General features: G+C 38.5%; 1 protein-coding gene across 2 annotated transcripts; it reads right to left on the bottom strand.

Annotated features, from left to right (window-relative positions):
* Positions 1 to 791: 791 nt before the first annotated feature.
* TMEM184C (transmembrane protein 184C) lies at positions 792 to 23,201 on the bottom strand. 2 transcript variants are annotated; one of them, XM_070757779.1, is made up of 10 exons: positions 22,736 to 23,201; positions 17,775 to 17,905; positions 17,649 to 17,685; positions 16,582 to 16,787; positions 12,324 to 12,398; positions 10,630 to 10,723; positions 9,480 to 9,592; positions 7,010 to 7,109; positions 3,413 to 3,584; positions 792 to 2,233 (listed from the first exon to the last, which is right to left on the bottom strand). In XM_070757779.1, exons 1-10 carry the CDS (start codon positions 22,850 to 22,852, stop codon positions 1,962 to 1,964), a joined length of 1,317 nt encoding a protein of 438 aa, XP_070613880.1. In that variant the 5' UTR covers positions 22,853 to 23,201; the 3' UTR covers positions 792 to 1,961. The 2 variants fall into 2 exon arrangements, with proteins under 2 accessions (XP_070613880.1, XP_070613882.1); XM_070757781.1 differs by having other exon boundaries at positions 22,598 to 23,139.
* Between the last annotated feature and the right edge of the window lie 1,155 nt (positions 23,202 to 24,356).

The raw sequence follows: 24,356 nt of genomic DNA, 5'->3' as shown, positions 1-24,356 counted from the left end.
CTCTACATGGGGCTACCTTTGAAAAGTGTTCGGAAACTTCAGATCGTGCAGAATGCAGCTGCGAGAGCAGTCACGGGCTTTCCTAGGTATGCCCATGTCACACCAACACTCCGCAGTCTGCATTGGTTGCCGATCAATTTCCGATCACAATTCAAAGTGTTGGTTATGACCTTTAAAGCCCTTCATGGCATTGGACCAGAATATCTCTGAGACCGCCTTCTGCCGCACGAATCCCAGCGATCGATTAGGTCCCACAGGGTGGGTCTTCTCCAGGTCCCGTCAACTAAACAATGTCGGTTGGCGGGCCCCAGGGGAAGAGCCTTCTTTGTGGCGGCCCCGACTCTCTGGAACCAGCTCCCCCCAGAGATTGGAACTGCCCCTACCCTCCTCGCCTTTCGCAAACTCCTTAAAACCCACCTTTGTCATCAGGCATGGGGGAACTGAGATATCTCCCCCGGGCCTATACAATTTATGTATGGTATGCTTGTGTGTATGTCTGTTTAATAATGGGGTTTTTTAATATTTTATATTGTAAATTATTAGATTTGTTATAAACTGTTTTTATTGTGTTGTGAGCCGCCCCGAGTTTACGGAAAGGGGCGGCATACAAATCTAATAAATAAATAAATAAATAAAATAATTTAAGATGCTATTAAGAATTTATTGGATTCTTTTACAGCCTGGTATTGAAGTTTAAATCCTTCATTAGGGCCAACAAGGTTTTTCAGTTTTATTTATGGACAGGGCAACAGAGGATTATTTTCCTCAATGTTAGAAGACTGCGACAAAAATTTTAACTAAAGACTTTATTTACTTATATACAATATGAGACAATAAGTACACACTTTTTGCCTCTTTAATCAATTTCACTTAAGGACACAATGAGGTTAAACAAAATATGGAATCCAGTAAACAAGGCCAAGTAATTACAAACATACTACTGTAGTACTGCCAAAATACTTGTAGCATGAGTACACCATACCTATTTCAAGATCAATTAAAAACCTCGTGTTTGAATATTAAAACATTGAGCTCTTGAAAGTGCTATTTCAAAAATACAATTCTTGGTGCAAATTTTTATATGTGTTAACAGGGCAAGCATGCAAAAAAAATGTATAAACATGATTAAAAAAAGATTTTGAGAAAATCTAAAGGCCATATTGATTTATTACATCCATGTATTTTACAATTGTATAATTATTTGTTTCTGCGTAGACAAGTATCTTCCACCTGATAGTGCTAACTAGAATGCTTTTAAACTCATTCAGTGGTGTGTAACATACACTTAATACAATCTTAATAAAGATTCGGATCAATGTTTTTCAAGCTTGGAAATATTTAGGAAGTGTGAACTTCAATTCCCATAATTCCCCAGTTCAATTATGGGAGTTAAATTTGGTAAGCTTGAAAATACTGTTAAATTATTAAATCTACAAGGCCAAACCAAACAAATTAGCTTTACTTTATTATATGATGATCATGCCTCTTTTTTTTTTAAGAACAATTTCAAGACATTAGTTCTAGTAGTCTTTAAATATTAGCTCTGTAAAGATTTAGGTGTATTTAAGTCAACTAAAAGGGTGAATGGAAAAATTAGAATTTGAATCCTATTTAAAACCTGTCCCCATCTCAAATCTCAACATGTGCTCTCATTTACTGTAAAAAGTCTATATCAGTGAGTTGCTTTCAATTGTATACATTATGCCTTCCCTATTATTTTGTTTCAATATTCAAATTCAGTATTTATGTACTATATTTTAACACTAAAACTATGGTCTTTATGTTTGTTTAAACTTCATCAAATAACAAATGCATCTTTCCTTTTAGTTGAGAGAGTAAAAGTCCAATCACCTGCCTTATTTTAGTATTTCTTCATATAATGTAAAAATGTACTTCCAAAGTAAGATTAGCAGATAGTAAGTAATGTCTAAGAAAGTCCCCTAAGATATTTAAGAGGAGCTTTAAATTTTATCTATACGCTTATTTGGTTGAACAGAAAAATCCTCATTCTCTTGTACAGAATTACACAAATCAGCAGCTATAGGGTCAGAAGGCATTGTTGGAGTCATAGTATGTCCAAATCCTTGGTAGTGACCCACAGGTGATGATGGTACTGAAGCAGCAGCAGAAGAAATTGGGTCTTGGCTGGATGTTGACAACAAACTTGTATGTTCATTTTGTTCCTGATCCTCACCAAAAAACATTTTCCTTGGCTGACCAAATACCGTCCTTCCTAAAGACAAAAAAATGTAAACATTGTCGTTAATTAAACCTGATAAAAGTTTAAAATATGAACTGAACAGCTAAAGTACCTATATTTAATAATTATTTGCTAAATATATATAGTGATCCCTCGTTTATCACAAGTGTTACATTCCAGGACCACCCGCGATAAACAAAAACCCGCGAAGTAGGGATACTATATTTACAACCTAAATATAACGTAACGGCATGGCACATCCCTCACACCAACACCGCTCACTCCTCACCCAGTGTTCCTTTTTACCTGTGCCTTAAACCAGGAGAGAAGGGGAGGAGACGGGGGTGGTAATGGTGAGAGAGAGACACGCCAGGCAGCCTGTCTGTCCGAGAAGCAAGAGGCGTGTAAATGGCATTGCCGAGCTCAGGCGGCAGGGCGGTGGAAGAGGAGTGGAGGTGAGGGGCTTGCAAGCAGCCGTCCCCCCGCAGCACAAGGCGGGCATGGCGGTTGGGGGGCTGCTGTCAGGGCAGCAGGGGCCCGCTGACGTCAAGCCCGGTGGTGGCAAGCAAAGCCGCCCGCCCAGGGAAGTGGCGCTCCGAGTCTTTGGAGAGGGGCGGCATACAAATCTAATAAATAATAATATAGTAGTACCTCTAGATACGAGCTGCTCCACCTGCGAGTATTCCAAGTTACGAGCCACGACGGGAGCGAAATTTCTGTTCGACACCCGAGCTCAAATTTGGGATACAAGCTAAGCTTCCACTAGGTGGCGCAAGAATCCTTGCTTCTGGTTATCTCGGTGGGGAAAAACAACGTCTAAAGGCATTTGTTCGAGATGTGAGTTGATCGACATACGAGCTCGGTTCTGGAACGAATTAAACTCGTATCTAGAGGTACTACTGTAATAATTTGAAAAGCCGCGGCTTGGCTTCCATGCTCGCCAACGGGGGACGAGTGGTAGGGCCACGTGTCCCCTCCGAGGCCCGCAGAGGGGCAGATAGGTGCAGGGTTGGAGCCCCCGTGCACCGCACACCTGCCATGGCTGAGAGGTTCCCTCCAGCCAGCGGCTTTTCACTGCTGGGCCACGCTCCCTCCCCTCCTCGCCCTCGTTGGGTTGCTACATTAAAAAAAAAAAACCTGCGATGCACCAAAGCCGCAAAAGGCAAACTGCAAAGTGGCAAAGGAACACTGTATTTTCATTTTTTTGCTTACCAACATTGCGAACTTGTTCTGTTACGTCTGCTCTGATATCTGAAATATCCCACATTGCAAGAAATGAATCAAAGCATGATCCTTCTTCAGCTTCCTGCACATAAGGCTTGTAGGTAAAACTATAATGATGAGCAATTGCAGCAAAGAACATTTCAACACAGATGATAAAATCCTAAGCAAAGAAAAAAATAATTTTATTCCTATTCACTCCATAATTAAGCAACTTCAAATTGTAAGAATTTCTACTTTAATGACCATTATAATGTATAATGTTTTTAGAATGGCATGCTTTTCACCAATTATAATTAGTTGAAGAAACAATTTGAAGAACTAGCAGTGGTACATGATACTACGAGATAATGACCAACCATAATCTTGCCACTACTGTTTCTTTTCTTTTTTTCCAATATATTTTATTAATTTTTTAAAATAGACAAAACTGACAAACATACATTTAACATAAAAATGGGGTTGTATCTACCCCGCTTATTTTAGAAGTAAAATTTCAATACAGAAAAAGAGTACATTTAAAAAATACTTAAATTCAACTTATTACTTTAGATGAAAAGAAGAAATTTGTTTTACCTTATATAATAAATTTTCATACATAAACTAAATCTATCATAACTCTTAAATCATAACAATGCTAATTCTAACATAAATCCTAAATCATATCACTGCTAATATAATTCTCTTATTTATTTATTTCTTATTTTAATATTTCTTCTTGTTTATCCATATATACACTTTATTCCATATCTCATAATATTCTGTTTCTTCTTGGTTGTTTAACTGTCTTGTCATCATATCCATTTCAGCGCAATCTAATATTTTCTTAATAACTTCCTCTTCTTTGGGAATATTTTCCCCTTTCCAATTTTGTGCATATATTATCCTGGCCGCGGTCAAAATATGAATAACTAAGTGTAAAATTTCTTTGTTATATCTCTGATTAGTTATACCCAGTAAATAAAATTCCGGGGTTATTTCTATCTCCTGTTTTACTATTTCTTTTATCATTCTTTCTTATCATTTTCCAATATAACTTGACTTTACTACATGTCCACCATTGATGATAATAAGATCCTATTTCCTTCATCTTGCCACTACTGTTTCTTAAGGGTCTTTCTAACCAAACTTCTAATCTCATAAAGAAATCAGTAAGGGGAGAATCCAATGTCCTTTAGAGCTATAAAACTGTCCCTACACTCAGAACTGAGAAGCCATCAGTTCTTGGTTTTGGGTATGCCATCCCATGGGCAATAATGTAATACTCAATGAATATTGCAAATCATGATGCTACACTCTGTACATGGGATTACTTTGTACACAGACCAAAAGTTTCATTCACTGCAGAATACAATTAGTCTGACTGTTGAACGAATATATGCATGGAAAAAAATAATATTGGTTCTGGCAATAGATGTCTATCATCCACCAGGCCCAATTTAAGATGTCAGCATGAACCCATAAAAGCTGCATGGTTTATAACTCATATACTAATAAAATTGTCTTTCCAATACACAAATATCTATCAGCTGCAGATATTATATTAACTACTGACCAACAGGAAACATTACATGACCAGGATTGTCATTAAATCATGTAGGGATACTGTTGTAAACTCACAGGAATTTAGGCATATTTTAATTTTTTTGAGGGAAATGGCAGCACTGGGTCCCACATCTACGGCCAATTCAAAAAAGATCAGATAAGGAGACCGTGGGAAAAAATGATAAGACACTTAACACTGCCATGAACCAAGAAAATTTAGAAACATCTTCTTTATTGAGATAGGTGTAGATATTAAATCTATTGAAGGACTGAATATAAAATATATAGATTGTATGATACCTACAATTTAGAATCCTAAGTAATACTGAAAACATTCATGTATTGCCTTTTACTAAGATAGTAAGCTAGCGGAATTAGAAGAGCATCATCACTACCAGGTTTTGAATAGAAGCACAGGAAAGCCTTTCACTTCAGCTGTTCTTTTATAACAACAATCCTATAAAGGAGATTGGGCTGAAAGTGATGGGCCAAACTCATGTTAAGAGTTTCCACTGCTGAACTCGCCCACCTCTGTTGTGTTTGGGCTTGGGCCAGCCGTTACTCCCACAGATGGGAGAGATGCGGCACAAAGTGAGTGCGAAAGCCTGGCTGACAGCCAGGAAGACGTGGCAGACAGCCATGAGGATGAGGCCACTGGTTCAGAGGAGTTGGCAGACAGCACGCAGGACTCAGCAGACAGCCCAGGGGATTTGGCATCCAGTCACTCAGACAGACTGTCTTCCTTGGATTTCTCTGCAGACCAGTTCATAGACATGCGTAGCCGAAGAGCTATGCAAAGGAGGGCTCAATTAAAGGACTATTATCAGTGATCAGAGTAGCACCTGGGCTGGGTGTGGTTCTTATACTGAGGGCTGGGTGTGGTTCCCTTAATGAGGGCTAAAGGTATAAAAGGGAACAGAGGCACAAGGCAATCTGTGGCTCTTTATCTGTGTTACTTTGTGGTTTCTGCTCTGAAGTTTCTGTTCCGTGCCTTTGGATTTCAACCCAGCCTTTTCAGGCACGTAGGAGGTGAAACCTCTGGGACTTGCTGTTTGCTCTAAGATTCAAAGGACTCCTGAAACGTTTCTGCTCCATGCACGTTGTCTTTGTTTGTTTTTTCCTGTGTTTTGTATTTGGGCTGATTTACGCCTTGCACTATAGTTTATTCCTGACAACAAGGACTGTTTTGGTTAACCCTTTTTTATTTGTTTAATACAAGTTTGCTGATTAGAACAGCACGTGTGTGTTTGATTTCTTTTCCTTGGACTGTTACTAATTGCCTGAGCCCAGTCGGGCAGAACAACCTCTACACTAAAAATGCAACCACTCCAATACCACCACTTAGCTATTGCTAATAGAAGAGAGTTGAAGAATTGAAAATATCCACATCATAAAGACCCACATCATAAAGATGAAATAGCTGGCTATAACTGCAAATTTCAAAGAAATATATATACAGTGGTACCTCATCTTACGAACGCCTCTTCTAATGAACTTTTCAAGATAGGAACCCGGTGTTTAAGATTTTTTTGCCTCTTCTTCCGAACTATTTTCACCTTACGAACCCAAGCCGCTGCTGCTGGGATGAAGGGGTTTCTTTTTTCCCCCTTTTTTGAAGAAAGAAAAGGGAGGGGCAGCTTGGAGGAGTAAAGATTTTGCATGCTTGCAGGCACTGAAAGAGTGTCTTTTGAAGAAAGAAAAGGGAGGGGCGCCCCCCTTGCCTTTCTTCCTTCCCACTCACCCTTTAGCCTAGCCTTGCTTCTTCCACCCGCCCCCTTTAGCTGCTCCTCCCTGCCCTCTGTTCGCCTCCCTTCTAAAGTTTGGGATTTTCCTGAAGGATTTGCACGCATTATTTGCTTTTACATTGATTCCTATGGGAAACATTGTTTCATCTTACGAACTTTTCACCTTACGAACCTCCTCCTGGAACCAATTAAGTTCGTATGATGAGGTACCACTGTACTTGTGCCAAGCTGTCTGTTATGTAAGAAATTTTATGCAGCATAAGGGAATAAAAGTGATTAAAAAGCTGGTTTAATTTACCTGCAGACCGGTTGCTACAGCTTCAACACTCTGCCATTCCCATGTGTGCTTTTCAGAGATAACACCAACTTTCACCAATATTGCAATAAGTGCAGCTTGCCTGTTTTAAAAAGATGAAATTATCATATAATTTGGTTATCATGTATAAAATTATATTGCCCATATAAATAAATTATGGCATGACACAATACATATATTGTTATCTACTTATTTTAACAATGCTTATTTCAACATTTGGCCAACGAATGTGATTTATGAATCTGTATGATTGATTTTTAATATATTGGGATTTTAGTTTATGTAGTTTTAATTAATTAGATTTTTCATTGTTTTATATCATTTGCTGTACGCCGCCCCAAATCTTCAGAGAGGGGCAGCATACAAATCAATTAATTAATTTTCAAATGAAAAAAATGAATACATATAATAAAGTTTGAAAGAGTAATAAACCAGCAGTGAGGGGAAAAAGAACTAGGATTTGTAGTCATTTGGTCCAAATAGATATAGAGGATGTGCATTCACCAAAGTAAATTAAAAAAGAAAAATTAAGTTTAATTACACAATGCCCAAAATTTATGGAGCTTGCATTTTAACACAATTTCAGTATGAAATCAAAATCTGCACACTGAAAAAAATAATTATGTCTTTTTAAAACTAATTATACTAACAATACAGTGATCCCCCGATTATCGCGAGGGTGCCGTTCCAAGACCCCTCGCGATAATCGATATTTCGGGATGTAGTGGTGCGGAAGTAAAAACACCATCTGCGCATGCGCACCCCTTTTTCCATGGCCGCACATGCGCAGATGGTGGAGTTTGCGTGTGAGCGGCGGGGAAGACCCGGGGAAGACCCAGGGAAGGTTCCTTCGGCCGCCCAACAGCTGATCTGCTCCGCAGCGCGGCAGCAGCGAGGAGCCGAAGATGGGGTTTCCCCGTTGCCCAGGCAAAGGGGAAACCCCAAGATCGCTTGCCGCTTGCCCGTTCACCCGCCCGCCCGGCTGCTCGCTTGCCGCTCGCTTGCAGTGCGGCAGCAGCGAGGAGCCGAAGATGGGGTTTCTCCGTTGCCCAGGCAACGGAGTGGTGGGCAGCCGAAGGAACCTTCCCTGGGTGCCGCCCGCCGCTCGAGAGCAAGAGGGGGAGAGATAGAGAAAGAGAGAGAAGGAAAGAAAGAGATGAGAGAGGGAGGAAGAGAGTGTGAGAGAGGAAGAAGCAAGATAGTGTAAGAGATAGAGAAAGAAAGATGAGAAAGGAAGGGAGTGATGTCATCGGGTGGAAAAATCGCGATATAGCGTTTCGCAATGATCGGGATCGCAAAACTCGGGGGATCACTGTACTAACGCATTTCTAAGCAAAATTATAGAGAAAAACTACGTACAGATGTATCGTAAAGTGTTATACTGTTCCACATTTTCTCAAAAAACTCCAAATTTAAATGATATAGATTGAAACTGAAATTTACTGTGAGATAGGTTGAAACTGACATAAATAAATGGTATTTAGAATGGTATTTATCTCACAATAAATTGGCATTCATTGACAAAAAATGGAGTACAGTGATACCTGGTCTTACGAACTTAATTGGTTCCGGGACGAGGTTCGTAAGGTGAAAAGTTCATAAGAGGAAACAATGTTTCCCATAGGAAGCAATGGAAAAGCGATTAATGCGTGCAAAGCCCAAAATTCACCCTTTTTGCCAGCCGAAGCGCCCGTTTTTGCACTGGTGGGACTCCCCTGAGTCTCCCCTCCATGGAAAACCCCACCTCCGGACTTCCGTGTTTTTACGATGCTGCAGGGGAATCCCAGCATCGCAAAAATGGGTGCTTCGCTGACAATGGAAGTCCGGAGGTGGGATTTCCCAGTGAGGGGAGCCTCAGCGAAATCGCAGCATCGCAAAAACACCGAATCCTCGAAACCCCATCTCCGGACTTCGGTGTTTTTGTGATGCTGCGATTTCACTGAGGCTCCCCTCGCTGGGAAACCCCACCTCCGAACTTCCATTGCCAGCAAAGCACCCGTTTTTGCAATACTGGAATTCCCCTGCTGGGATTCCCCTGCAGCATCGCAAAAACACGGAAGTCCGGAGGTGGGGTTTCTCATGGAGGGGAGCCTCAGGGGAATCCCACCAGCGCAAAAATGGGCACTTCACTGGCAACGGAAGGTCTGGAGGTGGGGTTTCCCAATGAAGGGAGCCTTCGCCTGGCAACGGAAGTCCGAAAGCAGGGCATACCAGCGGCGGCGGGTTCGTAAGGTGAAAATAGTTCAGAAGAAGAGGGGAAAAAATCATAAACCCCGGGTTCGTGTCTCGAAAAGTTCGTATGGCGAGGGGTTCGTAAGACAATGTATCACTGTATTCGTATTATTGACCCTATCTATACTGCCAATAAGTTAGGTATCTACATATAGTTTAATTTATATAATAGACAAAAAAAAATCCTGTTTGATTAAAGATTTTAACTTATTGCACTTACCAAAAGGAAACAAAAACCACCATCTTCACACAGAGAAATTTTCCTACAGGTCTGATTGGGTTCAGTTCTTCCCGCAGTACTTTATAAAATAACACAAGGCAATACATGGCAAACTAAAACAGAGGGGTAACAATGCTTATCTGCTTATTATAACAATGCTTATTTCAACATTTGGACTGTTTTTATTCTTTATATAACATTACAGAATTTATTAGGCCAACTTATTGTATCTATGTTATGTGGCATATCAAGAGAAGGACCACTACCTTATTCTTGCATGAATTATTATTTTTAAAACTTTATATTTCTTTTTCAATAAATAGAGAACTTCAAACATGTATCATAACATTCATTCTAGATAAACTAATCTGGTTCTTCTATAAATACAGTGGTACCTCTACTTATGAACTTAATTCATTCTGTGACCAGGTTCTTAAGTAGAAGTTTGTAAGAAAAAGCCATTTTCCCCATAGGAATCAATGTAAAAGCAATTAATGTGTGCCATTGGGGAAACCACAGGGAGGGTGGAAGCCGTTTCCTCCCAGAAGATTCCTAGAGGGGCCCCATGGAGGCTTCTTCCCACCTTTTCTGGCCCTGTTTCCTCCCAGGAAATTCCTAGAGAGGCCAACAGAGACTTCTCCCCCGCCATTTCTGGCCCTGTTTCCTCCCAGGAGAGGCCCCACAGAAGCTTCTCCCTGCATTCTCCGGTTACAGTTTCAAAGGCTCAGGTTTGTAAGTGGAAAATGGTTCTTGAGAAGAGGCAAAAAAATCTTGGTTCTTATCTAGAAAAGTTCGTAAGTAGAGGCATTTTTAGGCAGAGGTACCACTGTATATGCAATCTCCAAGAGAGATAAAGAAGACTAAATGCTATTCTACACACACAGTATAATATAACTAAAAATGATCAAATATTATTGCTGTTGATCTTTCATAAATCTCTCACTTGTATGCAATTCCACCAACATTTAATGCTATGAAATTAAATATCATGGCAATGTTAGATCTTTTTCTAGATTTGTCTGTTAAGAAAATACATGAGACTTTCTGCATTTTTCAGGTAATTTTCATATCAAGAATCTGAATTTTAAATAAAGGACACAATCATTATTTAATCTTACTGTAAATAGAATATCAAAGTTTTACTACTTACAAGCTGGGATATATTGTTGATAAATACCAGGTACGTCCAGGCATTTTTGAAGCTAAAATTTCCTTCATCATAAACACCAATCAATTCACAGATTCTGAAAAAAAATAAGTACAAAGTATTGCAGACAATTATTTAATGGAGTACAGCTGCAATAGATTAGTCTTGGAGATTCATTACCATTTACAGTCTGATGAATAAATTCTAAACAAATGAGAGAGAACAAGATACATAGAGTCCAGCGACCTTAACTATTTATTATAATTCAACAATTTAATAGTTAAAAGAAATATTAGAAAACATCTATATAAATCATTTATTTAAGTCTCATGCTGGGCATTTATTGATAAAGATAATGCACTGAAAATGTGGAGGAAACTGACATATTTCAGGTTAAATTAAAACTTTAGTTATAAGAAAACTTCAAACTTTGATATTAATTTGTGTTGGGAATTAATTACTACAAGTATTAAATATTTTAATTCCTTAATAAATGTATTGAAATCAACAGAGTTAAACAGAGAGAAACGTTAACTGTGCAGTTCCACATATGAAGAAGAACTGCCAAAGTCATCTTTACTTACAAATGCAGGATAAAAATTATAAGATATTCCTTCCCCCTAGGCCATTACAAGTTATGCATGGTATGTTTGTGTGTATGTTTGGTTTTATAATAAGGGTTTTTAGTTGTTTTATTAATTGGATTGTTATATACTGTTTTTTATCATTGTTTATCATTGTTGTTAGCCGCCCCGAGTCTACGGAGAGGGGCGGCATACAAATCCAATAAATAAATAAATAAATAATAAATGCCAAAAGCACTTCAAATCTGTCAAATTATGAGGGCATCTCCTGTACACAGCCCTTTTTAGGTCCCTCAGAATTCTCAATCTGGCCGGGTCATTCAAAAATTTGATCTTCTGGTGAAGCCATTCTTTTATTGATTTGGAGGCAAGCTTTGGGTCATTGTGTTGAAAAGCAAAATTCCTCTTCATTTTTAGCATTTTAGCAGAGACATAAAGATTTTGTGCCAAAATTATCTGATAATTGGAACGGCTCATAATTCCCTCCATCTTAACCAGTCCCAAATCCACTGAAGAAAAACAAGCCCAAAACATAATGCTGCCATCACCATGCTTCACTGTAGGTATGGTCTATTTTTGATCGTTGTTTTTGCATCAAACATAACTTTTAGAATTAGACGTTTTTATATCTACTGTATTTGCTTTGAGATTTAGGAACAGTTGTTAATTTTTTAATTGTTAATTGTGTATGTTTGGTTTTTATAATTAGGGTTTTTAGTTGTTTTATTAAATTGGATTTTTACATGTTGTTTTTACCATTGTTGTTAGCCGCCCCGAGTCTGCGGAGAGGGGCAGCATACAAATCAATCAATCAATCAATCAATCAAATAAATAAATAAATTTTTGAACAAATTATAATCCTGGACTGATAAAAGGTAGACCCCCAAATAGTCAGAACTTTATGTTATTTCACCAATCTTATTCACAAAATCTTATAACCTTTGGCTACTGTAAGTTTTAACATTAGATGGGATCTTAGCTATTTCATGTGCATAGCTGTGCATTACATTAACAATTCTTGGTTTTACGTCTCTAAGAACTAAGTTACAAGTATAGCAGGAGAGAACACTAAATTCTAAACCCAAAACATTTCTTGCATTATTTTATACTTACAAAGCAGTAATAGTAGTGATTGGTCTGACAACTGTGTATTGTAAAACACCAAGCTTACACCTAAACAACAGCACCCTACGGAAAAAGCACAGAATGGATTTAATAAGTCAAGCAATATAAGCAACAATATTACATTGTAAGCAACAATTCTAGTTAATATACGGAATATGGCAACTGCCTGTTGGAAGGCAAGGACCAGAGCAAGGACTTTTAACCTTTTCTTCGCAACGGACCCATTTAAATATCTGACCCACAAGATTTAACTCAAGACTTAAAATAGGATTTCTTCAAGCCTTTAGCCACCCCACCCCACCCTGTAACATGTATCACAAATTGAGAACCACTGGACTAGAGAAAAAGATCAATACTGTATAATCAAAATAGACTGTAATTAAAATAACATTGTTATTATTCGTTGCTGAATTTGTGTTCATGTTTAGCTCTATTCAAGTAGAGCTAACTCGGAGCCGCTCCGAGTCTTCGGAGAGGGGCGGCATACAAATCTAATATATTATTATTATTATTATTATTATTATTATTATTATTATTATTATTTAAGATCCAATCATTAAAATAATAATCAGTTCAGAACATTTCCCCATCTCTTCGTACTCTAACCATTTTGAGTATTACTGGCTTCATTCACACAATAAGGTACTGACATTTCATGCTAACAAAAAGGAGACAAACTCATATTCTAGCATGGAAATTATTTACTCGTGAAAGCCATGTAAGGCAAACATTTCACTAGGTATGGTAGAATAAAAAAACAATATTATGCTTTAAAATATAAGATCATGGACACTATTTTCCCCAATACAAGGGTGTGGGGGAATCCTGTTATGATATAATACATATTTATAGAAGTTATCTGTAGAGACAATATATATTAATAAGCATTAATAAGCATAGCTGCCCCGAGTCTACGGAGAGGGGCGGCGTACAAATCTAATTAATAATAATAATAATAATAATAATAATAATAATAATAATAATAATAATAATAAGTAATTTAGATCAGGATAAAGATTGTGGACAGATAGCTACATGATGGTTAATCATGTGATGGCTCCACAATTGATATTATAAATATAAAGGAATGGCATATGTTGCCAAGGTAAGTTCCAGATATGTTCCAAAACTATTTCACCTGGCAATTATTCCAGCAAACTACAATACAATTCTATATAAACTAATCCACAAGTAGATGTACAGTATATAAACCATTGTTATAAACCACTGTCATGGTTAGACTCTTCTCCATCAACTGTACACTGGCTTTAGCACATAAATTGTAGCGCCCATTAGAATTGCATGTTTTGTTAAAACTTGAAATATATTCTTAGTTAACAAACTAGAAGACTACAGAAGAGTCTATTAAAAATAGGAACCCAATATAGAGAATTATTTAGATATAATAGAAAACTCTACCTTAATAGTAGGTATAGTATTATATAGTATATAGAAAAGGTAGTATCTTTTCACTCGGCTAGTATAAAACAGGAAGAACTGAGTTGGGGACAGATCAGAAATAAGCTACCAGAAAAAAAATTCCAGAATGTAAAATAATTTCCAGATACTTCAAATATTTTTACCATAGAAGGCAGTTAAAGGACACAATGATGCACTCAATTCAACAACACATTTTCCCCAGAATATTTTACTTTATTGATATACTATTCCAAGAAAGAGAAAGAAGGGAAAAGAACATCCAGGAGAAAGGGGCAACACAAAGAAAAGCCAAAAGGAAAAAATAAAACAAAAACATAGTTACATGTAGAAACCATTCATTTCCTAAAGTACATAATTATATAAAGAATTAAATCTGTGGTCGCACTGACTTTCCAATATTAAAGAGCATTCTATTTTGGTGCTGCTTGTACACAATATATGCATAATTCTTGATATAGCACCGTAGTAAGTTCCAAGCTTTTGATTTTTGTTTAAAAATGCAATCATATCTTAAAGCACAATTTACAGATGGAACATCAGGATTGTTCCAGAGGTCTTACAAATAACCAGTAGGGCTACCTTTGAAAAGTGTTCGGAAACTTCAGATCGTGCAGAATGCAGCTGCGAGAGCCATCATGGGCTTTTCTAAATACGCCCATGTTACACCAACACTCCGCAGTCGGCATTGGTTGCTGATCAGTTTCCGGTCACAATTCAAAGTGTTGGTTATGACCTATAAAGCCCTTCATGGCACCGGACCAGAATATCTCCGGGACCACCTTCTGCCGCACAAATCCCAGCAACCAGTTAGGACTCAGAGTTGGCCTTCTCCGGGTCCCGTCAACTAAACAATGTGACGGCCCCGACCCTTTGGAACCAACTCCCCCCAGATATCAGAGTTGCCCCCAACCTCCTTGCCTTTTGTAAGCTCCTTAAAACCCACCTCTGTCGTCAGGCATGGGGGAATTGATACTTTCCCTTCCCCCTAGGCTTATAAAATTTATGCATGGTATGTCAGTATGTATGATTGGTTTCTTAAATTGGGGTTTTTAAAATTAACTTAAATATTAGATTTGTTTACATTGTATTATTATTGTTGTTAGCCGCCCCGAGTCTACGGAGAGGGGCGGCATACAAATCTGATTAATAAATAAATAAATAATAAAATAGGCATTTTAGCAATTTTAAGTGTTTATTTAAAAATACCACTGGCTCAAATAATTCAGAACAAATTCCAGTATGGATGGTGTTCAGAAATTTTAGAAGTTGCTAAATTTTATTGGAAAGGTTAATAAGAATAAAGTATAACAAGAATATCTCAATATCTCAAGAATATCTCTCTGTTGGTTATGCCCTATAAAGCCCTACATGGCATGGGACCAGATTACTTATGGGACCGCCTCCTGCCACATGAATCCCAGCGATCAATTAGGTCCCACAGAGCCGGCCTTCTACAGGTCCCGTCAACGAGACAATGTCACTTGGTGGGACCTAGGGCCCTCTGGAATCAACTGCCCCCAGAGATTCGTGTTGCCCCCACCCTCCTCGCCTTCTGTAAGAGTCTAAAGACTCATCTATGCCACCAAGCTTGAGATTATTAGATTCTACCCCCTGACCAGTGAATATATGGCGGGTTTGTTTGAATGAATATGTATGTATGTATGTATGTAAATAGGCTGTTTAGTTTTTTTAAATGTAATTCTTAATTCTAATCTTAATTAATTATATTTCAATGTCTACTGTTTTTATATGTTGTGAGCTGCCCCGAGTCTTCGGAGAGGAGCAGCATATAAATTTAATAAATAATAATAAGGTCTTAAGCATAAAACATATCAGGAAAGACTTAATGAACTCAATCTGTATAGTCTGGAGGACAGAAGGAAAAGGGGGGACATGATCGAAACATTTAAATATGTTAAAGGGTTAAATAAGGTCCAGGAGGGAAGTGTTTTTAATAGGAAAGTGAACACAAGGACAAGGGGACACAATCTGAAGTTAGTTGGGGGAAAGATCAAAAGCAACATGAGAAAATATTATTTTACTGAAAGAGTAGTAGATCCTTGGAACAAACTTCCAGCAGATGTGGTTGATAAATCCACAGTAACTGAATTTAAACATGCCTGGGATAAACATATATCCATCCTAAGATAAAATACAGAAAATAGTATAAGGGCAGACTAGATGGACCATGAGGTCTTTTTCTGCCGTCAGTCTTCTATGTTTTTATAATAATCACTATTTTCTATACAGCCAATATTTCATCTGTTATTTTATATTCAATTAAAAAGACACCAGTTTTCTTGAAAAATGACTTATGGCATCAAGATATTTAAACAGCAAACAGAAAATTCTGCTTATTCCATTTCTTCTCAAGGCAAGTTAAACTGTCATTGCAGAAGTATATTGAGTTTTCACTCTTGCTTTACTGTACAATATTAGAAGACAATTGCCCCATAGCCTTTTGACATAAATGGACAGAAAAGCCTGCATAAGCAATTAGGCATTGAAGTATAAGTAGTATAGCATCTTGAAACAATACTTAACTCTATAATAGCAAAATCAATGGAACTACATTGCATTAAAAGTCTTTAAAGATTTCTGTTACTAAAATAGTCCTGGGAAAAAGCAAACAAAATATGAATTACTGAAAAATCAATATTTGTCTAAATTATTTAGAACAATCAAATGTGTTTCTTGAAATCTCGTTTCTTAACAACTCAAAAGATGGGAAATGTTTTAATATATTAGTATTAGTATTTCTAATACATAATGTGAAAATAATAGAAAAAATATACAAGGCACTTACTCTCCCATAGCCCATGGTGGACAGCAACACAATGGTGGCAGATGTCGCTGCTGATCTTTGGCTTCTATGATTAACACCAAATTTGGATAGCGGTTGGTAAGATAATTTGAAAGAAATACCATGAAGTTATAGATCACATATGCTTCATAGCATTCTCTACAAGTATCCACATATATTGCAATGTTGGGATATTTCAGCGCTATCCACTAATAAGAAAAAAGAACAAGCAATGAAATAATAATACTCAAAATAATTTTACATTGAAATTCCATCCTAAATATATCTCAATACTGCAGATAAACATTTAATAACAAAAAAACTTTACAAACAGTTTTCAAATATAATATCGAACATAAGGAACAAAAGGTCAATACAGTGTTCCCTCGCTTTTCGCGGGGGATGCGTTCCGAGACTGACCGCGAAAGTCGAATTTCCGCGAAGTAGAGATGCGGAAGTAAATACACTATTTTTGGCTATGAACAGTATCACAAACTTTCCCTTAACACTTTAAACCCCTAAATTGCAATTTTCCATTCCCTTAGCAACCATTTAGATTATTACTCACCATGTTTATTAAAGTTTATTTTAAAAAATATTTATTAAAAGCAGACGAAAGTTTGGCGATGACATATGACGTCATTGGGTGGGGAAAAACGTTGTATAGGAAAAAAACCCGCGAAGTATTTTTTAATTAATATTTTTGAAAAACCGTGGTATAGACTTTTCGCGAAGTTCGAACCCGCGAAAATCGAGGGAACACTGTAATTCATTTTTCTGAGATATGCACATTTATTCTTAGTTGCATAACTTGTATTCTCCTAACATTCTATACTTGGAAGCAATTCATCTAGATACAATTTTTTTGTTTATGTTTCCTTCAGTTTTCTTCAGATGACCTTAAAGTAATTGACTATTTTCACACGTCTATTTCATTTTTGCAAAAAGTAAAACTTGGATAAAAATTTAGAATTTATTTTATAAAATTTATAAATATATTACAATATGAAAAGTTGCTATTATTACAGAAAATAGTGCAACCTGATAAACAAGAAAAGAAAAACACTTACACTGTCTAAACTGTAAATTGGCACCATCCATAGAATTCTGTAACAATAAAAACATGTTTGCACAGTATGAGAAAGTGTCTGGATTGCTATGGAAGCATAACCAGCTATCACAATTAAGAAACTTACCTTATTATTGGTTTCTGTAATTCTGGTTGAGTATAATGAACTAAATGTTGTAATATCCCCCATAGAGATATTGGTATCGTCATCAATAAAAAGATACCGGCAATAAACCATGCTTTAGTATGAACTCCAACCTTTAAAAAACAGACATACACATGCATTAAAAGGACAGTATAGGAACATTGATAGTTTAAAAAAACAATGGTCCTACATTGATAAAGCAGTCTGTAAACATATCAGTATAAGTAACTCTCTGAAATAGTCTGTTTTTAATAGGCAAAGTATGCATTACCAATGTCATTTCTTAGCAAATTGTGATTAGAGATTTAAATACACATAAATATAAAAATGCAATATTTACAACCATATCCAAATATCTACAGTAATTATTTTGCATTAAGAGAGTTGCCCACAATGTAATTCACAACATAGCACATTTCTCTGCTAATATTTCTAGCAGTACATCATCTAATAGACCCACTATGTACAACATACATTATACAGTATGCACAATATATATTGCCTCCAATCGCCATTAAAGCTTGAAAAAGAAAAAGTATGATGCAAGCAAATGGGGAATATGATATAGCTGGAAGATGGAACATTTTATCAAATGTTCTGATTTTCATTTGACATTGAAGAATTCCTTATATTATATAAAACAATTCCAATTACACAAAGCAGAAATACTTTTAACAAGTTTCTTCATGCACAACTTTGACAGAGCTAAAAAAAACCAAAGGAGCATTAAAGAAAAGATCTAGATATGAATAAATCAATTACTTCAGATCCAGGATGGTAGTAAAGCATTCTGTACTAAATACAAACTCTGAAAGTTATCAGCTATCCATAGATATGAAATGTATTTCCAGGTATTTGTTTTTCATAACATAAATAGGAATAAACACAAAGCAGAAAAGACAGAATTGTGGTGGATTAGGCGGTTATGTGTGGGTGCGGACAGGTATGTTTTGAATCAACTCCTACTCAGCCTAAATAAGCAATGATGAATAGCTGCAGGGAAAGCTGTCTTTCATGTACACCTAAATATATTTTGTCTGTGAAAGATAATTATCAGGTAGTGCCTAGAATTGGGACGGGTAATATGTGGTTATCCGGATTTTTTTGAATTCTTATGAGACTAATCACCATTGCTAATGGCGAGTGATGGAAGCTTGTGGTCGGATGTTCTGAATTCTCAAGATAAAATGTGAACAATACATGATGCACAATATACCTGCGAACCTGACAGTTACTAGAGAAGTATGTTTTATATTTTTTTCCTTCTCAGTAATGTAAATGTATGAATAATTACATTTTTGCTTTGCAAGAACTTAAACATAGAAACATAGAAGTCTGACGGCAGAAAAAGACCTCATGGTCCATCTAGTCTGCCCTTATACTATTTTCGGTATTTTATCTTAGGATGGATATATGTTTATCCCAGGCTTGTTTAAATTCAGTTACTGTGGATTTATCTACCACGTCTGCTGGAAGTTTGTTCCAAGGATCTACTACTCTTTCAGGAAAATAATATTTTCTCATGTTGCTTTTGATCTTTCCCCCAACTAACTTCAGATTGTGTCCCCTTGTTCTTGTGTTCACTTTCCTATTAACTTTAGCTTTTAAAACTTCATCAGTTTTCCCAGGAGCTTCGAAGAAAGTTTGTAAAGAATTGTCCAGTTTCTAGAACAGAGGTCTCCAACCTTGGCAACTTCTAAGACTTAAAGACTTAAACTTTGCTGGCTGAGCAATTATGGAAATTGAAGTCCCACAAGTCTTAAAGTTGCCCAGATTGGAGACCCTGGATCTTTTTCAGCAAAACCAGCTTGATACAAAATCTTGTTCAGCAAAACCAACTTGATACAAAACCAGTCGACTACGATGAATGGTTTATGCCTTACAGTTTTACCCTAAATCCCAAGTCTTAAAAATGAGAAATGTTAATTTTTGCCAGCATTTTGAGCTTGTTGGAAAACTGCAGTTTACTTTAACTAAGGTTTAAGTTTCAGATCACCGATTCCCAAACTTCTTTTGGCCATGCCCCATCTAAGCATCTCTAAAATCCTGATCCCCCCCTCCGACATATAATTCTTACTATTCAAAAAGTGAACTCCTACTCACGCAGAGGAAGCCTAAAAGGCCATTAAAATACAGGAAATAGTATAAGGGCAGACTAGATGCACCATGAGGTCTTTTTTTGCCGTCAATCTTCTATGTTTCTATTAATTTGGCTTAAACAAGGTTCCAGTTGCCCCCATTAAAAATCAAATGCCCCCACTCCATGAGGCATGGGCCCCACATTGGGAACCACTGCTTTAAACATTTAAATATGTTAAGGGGTTAAATAAGGTTCAGGAGGGAAGTGTTTTTAATAGGAAAATGAACACGAGAACAAGGGGACACAATCTGAAGTTAGTTTGGGGAAAGATCAAAAGCAACATGAGAAAATATGTATTATTTTACTGAAAGAGTAGTAGATCCTTGGAACAAACTTCCAGCAGACGTGGTTGGTAAATCCACAGTAACTGAATTTAAACATGCCTGGGATAAACATATATCCATCCTAAGATAAAATACAGAAAATAATATAAGGGCAGATTAGATGGACCATGAGGTCTTTTTCTGCCGTCAGTCTTCTATGTTTCTATGTTTAGATAAAAGTCTTTCTAGCCACAATTGAACATCCCAAAAGTGTCACTGTTACGAAGAAAGGTGCATCTTCCCGCTTTCTAAACCATAAATATCAAGACAACGGCTAAAAGCATAGCTAAGTCTCTTTGATGCTATCTGTGCTCTCAGGATTTTTTTGGCACTCAGGTTCGGTTAACCCTCAACCACCACTTTGGTTCCTGAATGTTTCAAGAGTTAGGAAGGATCTGTCAGAGTGGATATGCGTACAAGCCGAGCTGACAAAAAGTTTTTAGGATTGTTTCAATGACCCTGTGACAGTAACTAGGACCCGGATTGTGGGGGCAATAGGCTGGCTCTGTTAAAAAGTGCTATTGCTAACATGTTGTAAGCTGCCCTGAGTCTAAGGAGAAGGGCGGCATAAAAATTGATTGAATGAATGAATGAACGAACAAACAAACAAACAAACAAGTCTTTAGAGGGGGCGGCATATATACACTGCTCAAAAAAATAAAGGGAACGCTTGAACAACCCAATATCACTCCATGTAAATCACACTTCTGTGAAATCAAACTGTCCACTTAGGAAGCAACACTCCACCTTCACTCCACCACTCGAAACAGAATACCCTACGAAACTAGACTTACAATCCTGGGTCTAGAAAGCCTATAACTGCGACGCCTTAAATATGATCTACGTATTGCCCACAAGATCATATGCTGCAACATCCTGCCTGCCAACGACTACTTCAGCTTCAACCGCAATAACACAAGAGCACGCAACAGGTTCAAACTTAATATCAACCGCTCCAAACTTGACTGTAAAAAATATGATTTTAGAAATCGAGTTGTTGAAGCCTGGAACTCATTGGTGGACTCCGTGGTGTCAACCTCCAACCCCCAACTTTTTTCCCTTAGGCTTAGACTATCCATGATTGTCCTCAGCAGGTTCCTTAGAGGTCAGTAAGGGGCGAGCATAAGTGCACTAGTGTGCCTTCCATCCCCTGTCCAATTGCCCCTCCTATATTTTATATATCTTTTCTCCCATTCATATATCTTTTCCTCTATTCTTCATTGACATATTCAATTCTCATATCTTTTTTTTCTGTCCTTTCCCTGATATTTACTACTACATGTTTTTATTCTCTTTAACTTTCAATTTGTATTGGACAAAACAAACAAACAAACAAACACTGATTGGCAATCAATTGCACAGTCGACTTCATACAGAACAAAGTATTCAATGGGAATATTTCATTCATTCAAATCTAGGATGTGTTTGAGTGTTCCCTTTATTTTTTTTTTTGAGCAGTAAAAATCCAATCAATCAATCAATCAATCACTAAAAACTAGATAAGTGTATTTGATCTCTTCCCCTTATTTCTCAGTCTGTAAATATTCCCAAACAAATTTCCCAACAGTGACATCAGAAAAGCCATCCCTTAACCACCTTCGATCCCTGGGGTGGTCGTAATTCCAGGTTACGCTCTTTATGAAGCCTGGAAGACGCCAGAGGGGGACACCTCCCTCACCTCCGTATTGCACACTTCGGGAAGTTACTGGGTTGGGAGGGGGGTGGAGGGGCGGGGACGGCCGGGAGGAGGGAGCTCCCCTTCCCTGTCCAAATTCCGGAAGACCAGCCGTTGCAAAGGCATACCAAGAATACTTACCGGACCACCTTCTGCCGCACGAATCCCAGCGGCCGATTAGGTCCCACAGAGTTGGCCTTCTCCGGGTCCCGTCGACTAAACAATGTCATCTGGCGGGACCTAGGGGAAGAGGCTTCTCTGTGGCGGCCCCGGCCCTCTGGAATCAACTCCCCCCCTGAGATTCAAATTGCCCCCAACCTCCCCGTCTTCCACAAGATGTGAAAGACTCACCTATGCCGCCTCTTCTAACTATAGCACTTGAGAATGGTATGACTGTGTTGCATTGATATTAATTAATTAATTAATTAATTAATTATTTGTTGGATTTGTATGCTGCCCCTCTCCGTGGACTTTTATATTAAGGGGCTTTAATTCTACTTTTATTAATTGGATTTGTTTCATTGTTTACTGTATTTATTGTTGTTGTGAGCCGCCCCAGTCTTCGGAGAGGGGCGGCATGCAAATCTAATAAATAAAATAAAATAAAATAATAAAATAAAATAATAAATAAAATAAAAAGTTAAGTTAAATTAAATTAAATTAATACCAGGGAAGGCCGGCCGCCGGTTTCTCCCCTGGCAGGGGCAGAGCTGACTCATCCCCGGCAGCGCTCGGAGCAGAAAGGGATGGATGGGGAGCAGAGTCGTCCCATTCCCCCCGGCCCGGGCGCCCCCTTCCCACGCACCTCCAGTTTCTGCAGCTCCCAGACGCAGAGCGGCACCGCCACCACCAAGCCCACCAGGTAGACGGTGGCCACCAGCGGCCGGATCCAGCGCCGCCAGTTCCCGCAGGTGCAGGGCATGATGATGCTCGCTCAGCCCCCACGGGGGGGAAAACAAGAGGGAACCCGCCTGCCCTCAACGCCACTTGGGCGCTGTCGAGGCCGGCCGCCGGGTTGAGGATTGGCCGGGGGGGCCACGCAGGTGCATCGCCGCGGGCTGCCTCCGACCCCGCCCTTCGGCCGCCATCCGCCGCTCGCCTGCTGCCCCGCGCGAACAAAAGCAGCCCGCCCTCACCCGCTCTCTGCCGGCACGGAAACTACCGCGGGGCTGCTCCCGCCCCCCGCCCTCGGATCAGCGCCCGAGAAGACGGCGCGCGGCAGTTACTTCCGGCTTCTCGGCATAAACAACCCGCCTCTCCCGACCGCAGCCAGGGTGTCATTGGATGAGGCTTGGGTCATGTGGGGGTCACGTGGCCTCCCTCCCTCCCTCCCTCTCTCTCTGTATTGCTTGTGAGCCGCTCCGAGTCCTCGGAGAGGGGCGGCATACAAATCTAATATATTATTAATATTAATATTAGATTTGTTTTCGCTGGAATATTGTTTTTATTATTGTTGTGAGCCGCCCCGAGTCTTCGGAGAGGGGCGGCATACAAATCTAATGAATTGAATTGAATTGAATATTAATATTCAATTTAATTTATTCGATTTGTATGCCGCCCTTCTCCGATATTAATAATATTAGTATTAATATTAATTGTAATGGTGCTTTATTTGGGGATTGATGCAATCCTGATAGGCACCTTCACTTTATTTTTATTTTTCATTTGTCAAGTAGGTATATATATAGATATAACATTGTTTGGAGCAGTGTTTCCCAACCTTGGCAACTTGAAGATATCTAGACTTCAACTCCCAGAATTCCCCTGCTGGCTGGGGAATTCTGGGAGTTGAAGTCCAGATATCTTCCAAGTTGTCAAGGTTGTGAAACACTGGTTTGGAGGATAAACTGTAACATACTAACCTACCCAGGCTTCATGCTCTGGGAATTCCATTTTTTTGAGACTGAAGGATGCCAATTCAATGCATCATTGTTTATATACATAAGTGGGTTGCTACCAGTACAGTAGAGCAGTGTTTCCCCACCTTGGCCACTTGAAGATATCTGGACTTCAACTCCCAGAATTCCCCAGCCAGCATTTGGGAAACTCTGCAATAGAGGATGGCACACTGGTAGTGAGCCGTGTGCTGCATGCATAGCTTCGTTTTTCTTCTATGCGCACTTGCGCATCCAAGTCTTTGAGACTGAAGATGCCAATTCAAGCAACATTGTTTATATATATAAGTGGATTGCTACCGGTACAGTAGACGACTGCACACTGGTAGTGCACGGTGTGCTGCAGGTGTAGCTTCGGTTTTCTGTGCGCATGTACGCACCCCAGTGTATTTTTGCTTTGCGCACGGGGGGGGGAAATCTTGCAAAGGGATGCGTGCGCGAGAGATTTTTGGAAAATTTGGCGATTTTCGCAAAAATCTCACACACGTGCATCCTCTCGCAAGATTTCAATGTGTTTTTGCTTTCTGCACA

Source organism: Erythrolamprus reginae, chromosome 7 (assembly GCF_031021105.1).
Source record: "Erythrolamprus reginae isolate rEryReg1 chromosome 7, rEryReg1.hap1, whole genome shotgun sequence".
Lineage (NCBI taxonomy): Eukaryota > Metazoa > Chordata > Lepidosauria > Squamata > Dipsadidae > Erythrolamprus > Erythrolamprus reginae.
This window is presented reverse-complemented; position numbering and strand designations above follow the sequence as displayed.

Coding starts and splice junctions, on each gene's coding strand:
- TMEM184C (XM_070757779.1), bottom strand. CDS start 22,852: ATGCCCTGCACCTGCGGGAACTGGCGGCGCTGGATCCGGCCGCTGGTG. Junction 17,906..22,735: donor GGGAGCTGCAGAAACTGGAG/GTGCGTGGGAAG, acceptor TGTTTTTTAAAG/GTTGGAGTTCATACTAAAGC. Junction 17,686..17,774: donor TTACAGAAACCAATAATAAG/GTAAGTTTCTTA, acceptor TTATTGTTACAG/AATTCTATGGATGGTGCCAA.